Genomic DNA, 9,897 nt, shown 5'->3' on the forward strand with positions numbered 1-9,897 from the left:
TTAAATGTTGTAATTAAAAAACTACATGGAAAATCCTCTTTAGGAAACAAGAATCTGAGTTGTGATTTGTGTTTCTAGCAAAAATAGGCTTAATACGGATTAAGTGAATCAAATCTTTAATGCATCAGTATTAGTCATGAAATGGAGTAAAATCTTCATTATTTTTATTTGACCAAAGACAGTTGGTGCTAAGTACCTTATAAATATATTTCATGATAAACACAGACTAAAAGGTATACCTAAAATTTAGCAATATAGAATTGATTTGATGGCATCTTGTTATTTAAGACAGGATACAATCTAGTTCTGACACAATTCGGTGTGTCTCTAACCATTTTGAACCTTGAAGAATTACCAGTAGCGTTAACATAAGCCAGGAAAACAAACATATAAGCTTGCTTACGTTACGTGTCCAGGACAGTCTCTCCGTGTTGTAACCCATCATATTCATGAGACATGTTACAAATAAATTCCATTCTGAGTGATAGCTTGGTCCTCCTGGAGCATTATAAGCATTGTACCACTTGACAAGCATCTGTACTGCTATCTCCTTGGGCAGGATAGCTTTGATGCCTTGCAGACATCTTTTCACTGTTGGAAAAGAAAAAAAAAAAAATTTAGGTGTGGTTTCCATCTTACCTTCTGGTACTTCTTCCAATCAGTGCTATAAATCTTCACAGTTCTTGGACCTCCTTTTAACTCTCCAGCAACTCTTTTAATAAAAGCCACACCACACAACCTCCAGCAGCTGTTCCTTTAGTTCAGGTTAAGCACAGCCCCTCTAGTTCACCACACAAAGGGGAAAAAAGTTCCTTTTTGCTCATTACTGAAACTGGCTTGTGTCTGAACTTGCATCTCAGCCCTTCCTTAAGCAAGAACATACACAATAGCAGAGAGCAAAGCAACCTAAAGAACAAAGGAAGTTTTAAGAGTGCAGTGGGTGAATCACTAAAAGCAACAGAGCACACCTAAACAAATGGTAGCAGCTCTAGAAGGTAAGTTACTAGAGCTTGGAACACGTGGTACTGAATCATTACAGTCTAAGATATGCATAAACTACTTTAAAAAAATGAATCCTCAGAAATTATGGAACATATTCCATGTGATGGATTCTGAATCATACCTAGTTCTGAAGTGGCAATTTCAGGAATTGTAATCCGAACCATTGTATTATTGCTGAGTTCCTGAAAAAATAAAAAAGGTAAGAGTCAAATTATGAAATGCATAAAGCCAGGGTCCCTTTCTATCAACTCAGAACTCATTTATGTATTAAGCATATTCCTAATTCCTGGCTATTTGCTACACTGAAGATTTGCACCTTCTGATGCTAGCTCCATGAAACACTTGAAATAGATCTTGAGCTGAATGACTTGAGGGAATCAATTAAATTCTGTGACTTCTAGAGTATTCTACAGAAAGAAAAATGTGGAGCGACCAATGCAGGTGTGACATTTTGCTGTTGATCAGGAGCTGCTACCAACGTCTCACTATGCAGTAGAAGTAAATGTTACCCTCACTTTGCTTTGCTAACGAAGACTGACTCAAATTACAGGATAATACCTACTAAAGTTACTCTGTTGTGGACAGGATCTCTCAGAGCATGAATGAAAGTTCCAAGCTGCTGAAAAGTACAGTCTTCAATGTAAGTCGAGTCATGAATTTTGGAAGTATCCCTTAGCTCTGGAACTGGTGACAGAAGCACACCCTGAAAAGTGGTAAAAATGATTGCTTAGAATTGTTGAAAGAAGAGGATCTGAGCAAAAGACAGCTAAAATTGCCATTTTTAATGTACCAGTAAGTATTTTGAAAACAATTATAAATCTTTCCAATCTCTGCCTCAGAAGTTTTACAGAAATAAATAAACAGTGCAGCACTAAATACATCCTCTTTAAACACTGTTTATTCAGGGAATTTACAGAAGAAAAATGAAAGATACCTTGAAAATTAAAAATCAATGAATCATTTGAAGCTGTTACAACTAAACTCTTTCCAAGGCAGGGCCTTCTTTCTTCTTACCTCTTCTATGGGCCCAAGATGCTTATTCAAAGGCTTGGATGGAGTGCTGACACTATCCAAGGGAGTACTTGGCCTAGGCATTTGGTTGGACATCGTCAGGGATGGAGCAGGCAGTCCGGGAATAAAAACCTTCCCCACCTTTTTGTGAACAATATATAGGAAACAAATAGTTGGTTTTCATGCCTGTGCTTCCACAAGCTTGCTTACATATACAGATGTTATCAGATTTTAACATCTTAAAGTTTTAAGAAAAGTGGCTATGTACTTAAACTAAAGTCTCTGAAGAGAAGATTAAAGATTACTTCATGTAATTACTTTCTTCAGATGATGACACACCAAAGAACTACCATATATGGTCAGTATTGTACAGGTCTACTCCCACTAAAAGCTCTAGCAGGGCTTCACTGAGAAAGCTCTACTTTCAGAGAGTATACTTTTTTAATATACATACATATATATACACACACACACGCACACAAACATGTGTACACACACACGTACAAATTGCAGCGTCCAAGGTTTCTGCATAGATAGAGAGAGCATAGTGCATCTCTATAGAATTTAAGGAAAAGTTTTAGTTATTTTGGATGAATCGTGTCCACCCTAATAACAGCCCATTGTAAAGCAAAATAATTTGACATCTAAAGCTATCTGGCAAGCTACAGAGAAGTATGAAAGTTTTTTGCTCAGGAACAATTCTTATTTTCCATATTCTTGAAGTTTTCTTTCTTTGAAAGCATTTTATTACTTTAGTATTTTACTATCACTGAAAATAAGCTCAAGAGATTATTTAATTGTACCACAAGATGCCACTGATTCTTCAGAACTACCTTTCCAGCACTTCACATAAACTACAGTTAGTACATCAGCACAGCCACCTTCCCAAGCAAGTCCCAAGTGAGCAGCAGCAGCCTACAGTAGCTTAAAATGATACCTTGTAAGGTATGATGCACACAGGATCCCTCTGTACAGCCCAGCTTGTAACCAAAGATTCAAATATTTATTTGGGATAGGAAAACTGTTACTTACCCGAACCACTCCAGAATAAAGCACTAGATTTCCACTGCCTTCCAGAACCAGCAGCGTATCAATGCCCTGTAAGAACCAAGCCGAATATTCAGCTTCTTGTATTTAAGTAAAAAGACAACAGTTGGACAACACAAGTGACAAAGCAGGATACTCCACAGTTAGTAGTCCATACAGAGGTAGGTACCTGCACTGGAGCTGCATCCTTTGCTTGAATATTGGTAACAGAACCAAAGATCAGCTGTGACTTATCATTGCTCTCTTGAAATTTTACACACCTAGAGATTTGAGAAAACAACAGGAAACATAAAAGGACTGTCCCATCAATTAAAACAGTGTTGCATGGTGCAGTTACTTTTATTGTGGTATATGTGGTTCCTTCCTCCTTCCTTTGCTTGTTTTGCCCTGCTAGTCAACTTATTTTTACTCTGCTAGTCTAATTAAAACCCCCAATGTATTTCTAAGGGGTAAAGACGAGGATAAATAAGAATACCATTCAAATCACAGTGAACATTCTCTCGCAACTTCAGTTTTATTTAAATAGTCCAAGCCATCTATGCCACCACAGTTAAAAACACGTGATATGTGAGCCAGAGATGTACCACAGATTCCACTAGCTGGAGGAGTAAGTATGTTAAAACCCATATCTAGCTGGTAATTTCTAGAGTGCTCCTCTTTGTTCACCTGTCCCCAAGATAGAGATGCTCACCGCAGCTGGAGCTGGGATTCCACTAAAAAGCACAAGAACTTCTGCCCACAAAGGTCAGTGGTAATAAACACTTTTGATGCTTGGGAATTCTTCTCTCTGTAGAAGAGACACAATGATCAGCACACTGTTTGGTCTACCATAAAAATTTTAAATGAAGGAAAACAGTGTCCAGAAGCTGTAGGGTCACACTAGACTTCAATTAGCAGTGCATCAAGTTGCCAGAATGTGCCAGTCTCAGTTTCAGTCATTACTCTTGAAACTGATTTTCTAGCACTCTAATCTCCACATTCACCACTTTTCGGCATGCAGAGCAGATGCTATTTGGCTTTGTTCTCCTGTTCCATCTTAGGGTTAATGCTGTGTTTTGCCCCTTTTGATGGTAACACAGAAAGAAATACTCCCCCTAGAAGATCAGAAAAACCCCAAAGCAATGAGGAGGTTAGAACCCACTTTGCTTTAGAAATCTCATTAAACCATTCCCCCACTCAGAGGGCCATGGATAATACAACAGGCAAAACTGTTCCAAGTGCCCACTTCTCTTTTGAAGGGAGCTAGGCACTTAGTGAGCATCGTTTTTCAAAAAAATTAGGAAGTACAAGTCCACAAATTTACTTTAAGGTGGCACCATTTGCAGAAAACACACTAAAATAAGCTGTCATTTTACTTTATTTCCCCCCTGCAATGGAAATCCAGAACTTCTCACAACCCAGCACAAGCACCTAACCTCATGTTTGTGACTGTTTCCGTCCACAGATGATCTATACACAGTTCAGGAATAATTGGTTCAGTTTCTGTTATGAGGAAGGAATCACTGGAAGCACTGTTTGGAGAATGGGTGATACTGTGCCTCTTCGGTGATTGAGCACTACTGGAAAAGTTGAACCTCTGCACTCCTGAGAAAGAATGCACTCCCAGGGCAGGGGAATGAGAGCGGCTGCAAGCAAAGACATAAGACATTACTGAAAAGTGATTTTCAAAATCAGGTATGGAATCCCACCAAGCTCATACACTGGTAGAGACTTCAAAAACAAACAAACCCACCCTAAACCAGTAGCTAATTCAGTGTTAGCTTCCTTTAGCAATACACCCCAGCACAGGAAAGCAATTCTGTCATTAATTTCCAGTCACCTCTGTCAGAATCTAATAGATGAGATTTCAAAAGTAGGAAAACCAACATTTTAAGTTGTGTGGTCCATTTCATCAAAAATCTCTCCCAACCTCTTCCCTCTAAATATGCCTTCCTTTAGAAAAGCTAACTGAAAACATTCCTGGGACTCAAAAGACCTTCAGACAGTTCTCAACTCCAGTACAGACTGGCTGTGTGATGACAGAACAGCCTCTTTGGCTCTTGGAGACCAATTACCCTCCTGTGCTATAGGGATAATAGCACACCAAATGTCACAAGAGCATTCCAAGTGGGCTTTCAGATGCTGTAACAGAAGAGGCACCTGCACCTTAGATGGACAGATTTGTAACGGCAGACAGACAAGACAGCAATACAAGATGTCCATCCTATTCTACAGCTTGTATTCTTTGCTACCATCTGTCTACACGTTATGTTCAGCACCCACCTCAAAGCAGCCATGTTGGAGATAGATGGTGAGCGGGACTGCATGCTGGGTGATGACACTGATCTGCTCTGGCTGTGGATAGATGAGTAGTTCTGGAAAGGGGAGCCCACAGGCGAGTCTCCCTTTGAGAGGCTTCTGAGATGAGCAGTCAAAGAGCTGCTAGTGGCCATGTGCTGCGGTGTGCCCATCTGCTCAGAGAACTTCAGCACTGTGTTCTGCTCCTGGGAGAGAAAACAGAGCTGTGTATACAAAACCAGCACATGAGCAATAACATCCAGCAAGATGGTCAAATAGCTTGTTTCATCAGTTAGGTGTTAAAAATTTATGCCTAGGTAGGTGCTCAGCCTAAGAAGTTGTTTCTACCAACCATACTCTCTCCCTCAGAGTCACAGAAACTGCTCCTATGGTTTTCAGGGCAGTTGTTTGTCACTTCTCACAGAAGACAACAGTTTAAGCAGTGTCCAAACCTTCCGGTACAATGCAAGGAATATGACGATAAGCACAGTATACTTCATGACCATCACCATCACATGACCTCCCTGACTTGTGGTATAGGCAAATACATGAAAGAAACTATATTTAAAAAAAAAAAATCTTACTCTCTTATAAATAAAATAAATCACAAATACAAGGCATTTCTAACATATACAGCCATAAGGGCACGTCAATACACACACAATTTTTTAATGATATTTAGTCAACAATAAATTTGTACCTCTGGCTTTACTCTCCGAAGAGCCCAAACAGTATGTAAACTCTGCACAGTATCATAGGTCATCACAATGGAAGGTTCAGCATTGAGAAACACAATCCTCAAGGTGTAATCAGCAACGTACTGCACTCTAGCAGAGCCAAACACGCCTGCTAAAGAAACAGTTAACTTCAGTTAAGGCAAAAGGATCATTTCTACAGCAGCGTTATCAGTTACAGGGTTAGCATTTTTCCTACCCTCTTTCTTCCACAATCTGGGTTACTTTCCTGAACATTTTCTGTGTTCACAAAGCAACTAAAACACCCCACTTCTGAATTCTTGAAAGAGAGATTGTTTGCAAATTTTGTGATAGAGAAAATGCTCAAGTGACACATTAAGCATTTGATACCATACTGACAGACTCCAAGTGACACATCTAAAGATGTAACCTTACCTCCAGACTTACAGACAAGAGGTGTTATCTCATCTAATGGGTGTAGCATGCTGAACATAGTAGGCAAAGGCTCTCTAGAAAGAAACCAAACAAAGCATGTTCAAAAAACAAATGCTAAGAAGAATCATTGTTCTCTCTTGTAGCTGGTACATGTGCTGCAATCCCAAAACAGCTCCTAAGACCTTAACAAATCAGAGCCTGAAATCAGTAGAGACATATGTTCTGTTCACAGAAGCTTGTTGGATTAACTGAGTAGAGTCAGACAAAGGCTGATGTATCAAACAGAATGATTAGGTCTTGCTTTACACCGCAGAGCACTTGAGAATGACCCCACCTGGTGGCCACACGACAGACTTTGGCTGGCCCGAGTGAACAGAGCTGGCACCAGAGTTAGGAAGAGGAGTAGGAAGAGGAGAAAGCCCATAACCCAGACTCAGCTTAAGAGTTTGGTTTCCACAGCTTCCATGTCCCAGACAAGCAGACAGCCATCAGGTCATTTGTATGCATCACAGAGCAGAAATCAAGCCACCCATCTGTGGCGGCAGTAGCAAAAGGAGGAATTTTCATGGAAGGCCAGTTTGAATAGGGTCAATCATGATTTTTGCAATGTACCCTCTTGAACATTCTCAGAACCTCTATTTCTAATCCCAACACTTCTGAGGACTAGAGAATCACAAGTGCCTGGAATGGACATATAAAGCCCAAGAGAGAGCAACTGGCTGTATTAGAGCTGTTCATCAGCACACCATCCAACTCCTTACTCTGCTTCTCAGCTATATGCCCAGCCACAGAGCATAGAGTCTACGATCCTCACCAAATAAATAACAGGATGCTCCATACAGTTAAAGCATTCTGCACCTGAGAGAAAATGTCTCAATGACAATCCCTCAGTGAATCTCCCAGTTTACCATCATAGCCTGGAACCAATTCCCAGGAAAAACCTTAATGAAATCAGGCTAGTAACACTCATATCGTGCCTCCCATACCCTATTCCCAGGATCGCTACTCCCAACTAGTCATTAAGGCAAGACAGTATCAGAGGAATATCATGAATTGTCAGTATTCAGCCCCTTCCTGCCATTTCCTCATGTTTCACCCGATTTCACCTGTCCCCGTCATGAACACACAGATTCTTTCATTATTGCTCTTCAACTCTTGCACTGCTGTATTAGATTAGCAAACAGTCTATAATGAAAAAATCAAAGCCACTCGTTACATACCTGGGTGGACTTGGAGGTACTTCATGTGAAGAACTACTGCGCTCAAATAACAAACCATATTTTGTTGGCCAGACATTTGCGACCTATAAAAAATTACAAATAGATTTATAACAAAAAAAAAACAACCAAAACCAAGTACTTACTATATTGATTATGTTTCATATTCGAGTATCTCGTTAGAGCAAAATAAGATGTTTAGGCCTTTTCTTGAGAGAAAGGTAATTTAAATCAGAGCAGGTTCTCAGACTACAAAGCAGTCATACCCATACTTTCCCACATCATACAACCAGCTGCCACTACTTCCAGAAGTATTCAAAGCCTGAATGACACAGTTGCACTGTCATCAGCTTTGTTGCTTTCACCCACAGAGTGAAGGTGTCAGGCAGCCTCCACCAGGAGTGCTTTATGCACACCTCCCTACCTCAACACAGTGTGCAAACAGATAACAAGCCCATCTGTGGACAAAAAAAGGGCAGCACTTACCTGAAAAGGTAAAGCAGCAATGTAATCCTTTCCCTCTATGCTATGCACATTTATACAGGAATTCTGCAATATGCAGATACATTTTTCTACTACTTCATCACGGCCTGAAACCAGGGGAAAAAAAGAAAAAACCAACAACAGTCAAACACAGTAAAGTTTCTCTCTTTCCTTAGACATCCTCTATACACAAAATATAAGCTTGAGGGGGAGTGGCTGTCTTAACATAGCAAGTCTTGATGACTAAACTTATCATGCCAAGAGAGCTGAACTCAAAGCATTTGTTTGGCATTATAGTAAGCAGGAAACTTACCATCAGCTTTTTCAGACTTTTCCTGGGGTATAATGAAGTCACACCATAAGGCCTGAAACCAAATACAATATAATTATTTCTGAAGAACGAGCTGACGCTACTACACAATCTCTGCCTTTCCATATTTCCCAGAGTAACCCCTCCTCAGAATGCTGTTTGAAAACAGTCGGTGAGTATTTTTTAGCTAACATGCATTCATTCAGTCACCACCTTTCCACATTTTCATACCTGCAGAACAGGGCTGTCAACAGTGAAAGCCTTGTAAACAGTAGATGCTTGGTTTTTACTTCCTTTGCTCCAGATGACCATGTTGCTGGCCACATACAGCTCTTCATCGTAGTCCACCTCTTCCCCAACATCACTGACACCTTTCCTCAACTGCCAACTTTCCTGAAAACCAAGGGGTTTTGAAGAAAAAGTTACAAGACCTGCCGGCGTCATCACAACAGCCGGTCATTGCTCAGCGGTCACGGTTTGGCCAATTTATTTAGGAAGCCAGAAAGCCAGGCCAGGGCCCTCACGCCCTCGCTGCCTCCTACCCGCTGCCGCTCGTGGATCGTCACCTCGCGGAGGGAGCCCACCAGGCCGGCCGCCCCGTCGGAGGAGCAGAGCTCGGAGGCGGGCTGCAGCCGCCGCAGCTGGAGGGTGAGGGCGCTGGGATGGCGCCGGCAGTGTTCGCGGCCCCGGGGGGCGAACTCCTGCAGGTCGCCGGCCGCAATCATCGTCGCCCTCTCGTCAGAGTGGTCCGACATGGGGCCCCGATATCCTCATTATTTCTGGGACGGACGGACACCCGCCGCGACCGGGCTCCGGCTCCCGCGCCGCCCGGGGGCCACGCGGGAAGCGGCAGCGCGGCTGGGGCGAGCGCGGACGCCGGCGGCTCCTCACACGGGCGCGGCCATCTTGTCGCTCCCGCCCTGCTCCGCGGCCCCGCGCGGGGGACGCCGGGAAGGAAATGGCGGGCGGGGGCAGAGGGGGCGCCGCGCAGCCCCAGCTCTGTCCGCGTAGGGGCCTCACGGCGGGCACGGAGGCATTTGGCCGTGTCTCCTGAGGGGAATTCTGCTCAAAACGCTGTGCTGGGGTGGTACGGTCACACGGATCTTTAAACCAGAATCGCTGGCGTGCGGTCCAGAGCCTCGGCAGCCCGCTGTCCCCCGCCGCAGCGGGGTACGTTGCGTAGCGCTCAGCGCCCTGTACGCCCGTCCTTTTCCCACCTCCCACGGCAACTTTCCTCATAAACTTGACCTACGTCGCCCCTCGTGAGCCGAATTGTCACTCTGCACCTTCTCTTCTGACTGTAGCCAGCAAGGAGCCAAAGGACTGTCCTCTTAAATCTCAGGGTTGCGACAAAATCCCCCCCTTACAGCCAAGCCTGTGTTTCTGCAGTTAAATATTTTAACAGCTTCTACACTGATGC

At 42.8% G+C, this 9,897-nt stretch overlaps 1 protein-coding gene across 1 annotated transcript in view; it reads right to left on the reverse strand.

Annotated features, from left to right (window-relative positions):
* Positions 1–9,293, reverse strand: part of ANAPC1 (anaphase promoting complex subunit 1) — a 33,772-nt gene extending 24,479 nt beyond the window's left edge. The window contains exons 1-16 of the mRNA XM_010574889.1: positions 9,020–9,293; positions 8,709–8,870; positions 8,481–8,532; positions 8,171–8,274; positions 7,688–7,770; positions 6,468–6,541; positions 6,038–6,183; positions 5,323–5,543; positions 4,476–4,685; positions 3,752–3,847; positions 3,230–3,320; positions 3,046–3,111; positions 2,017–2,154; positions 1,565–1,705; positions 1,124–1,184; positions 404–591 (exon numbers count right to left, since the gene is read on the reverse strand). Of these exons, the coding sequence (XP_010573191.1) occupies positions 404–591; positions 1,124–1,184; positions 1,565–1,705; positions 2,017–2,154; positions 3,046–3,111; positions 3,230–3,320; positions 3,752–3,847; positions 4,476–4,685; positions 5,323–5,543; positions 6,038–6,183; positions 6,468–6,541; positions 7,688–7,770; positions 8,171–8,274; positions 8,481–8,532; positions 8,709–8,870; positions 9,020–9,232 (2,046 nt within the window). The 5' untranslated portion in view covers positions 9,233–9,293. The remainder of the gene's footprint in view (positions 1–403; positions 592–1,123; positions 1,185–1,564; positions 1,706–2,016; positions 2,155–3,045; positions 3,112–3,229; positions 3,321–3,751; positions 3,848–4,475; positions 4,686–5,322; positions 5,544–6,037; positions 6,184–6,467; positions 6,542–7,687; positions 7,771–8,170; positions 8,275–8,480; positions 8,533–8,708; positions 8,871–9,019) is intronic.
* Positions 9,294–9,897: the final 604 nt, after the last annotated feature.

This window comes from Haliaeetus leucocephalus, unplaced genomic scaffold (assembly GCF_000737465.1).
Source record: "Haliaeetus leucocephalus isolate CR32 unplaced genomic scaffold, Haliaeetus_leucocephalus-4.0 Scaffold450, whole genome shotgun sequence".
Lineage (NCBI taxonomy): Eukaryota > Metazoa > Chordata > Aves > Accipitriformes > Accipitridae > Haliaeetus > Haliaeetus leucocephalus.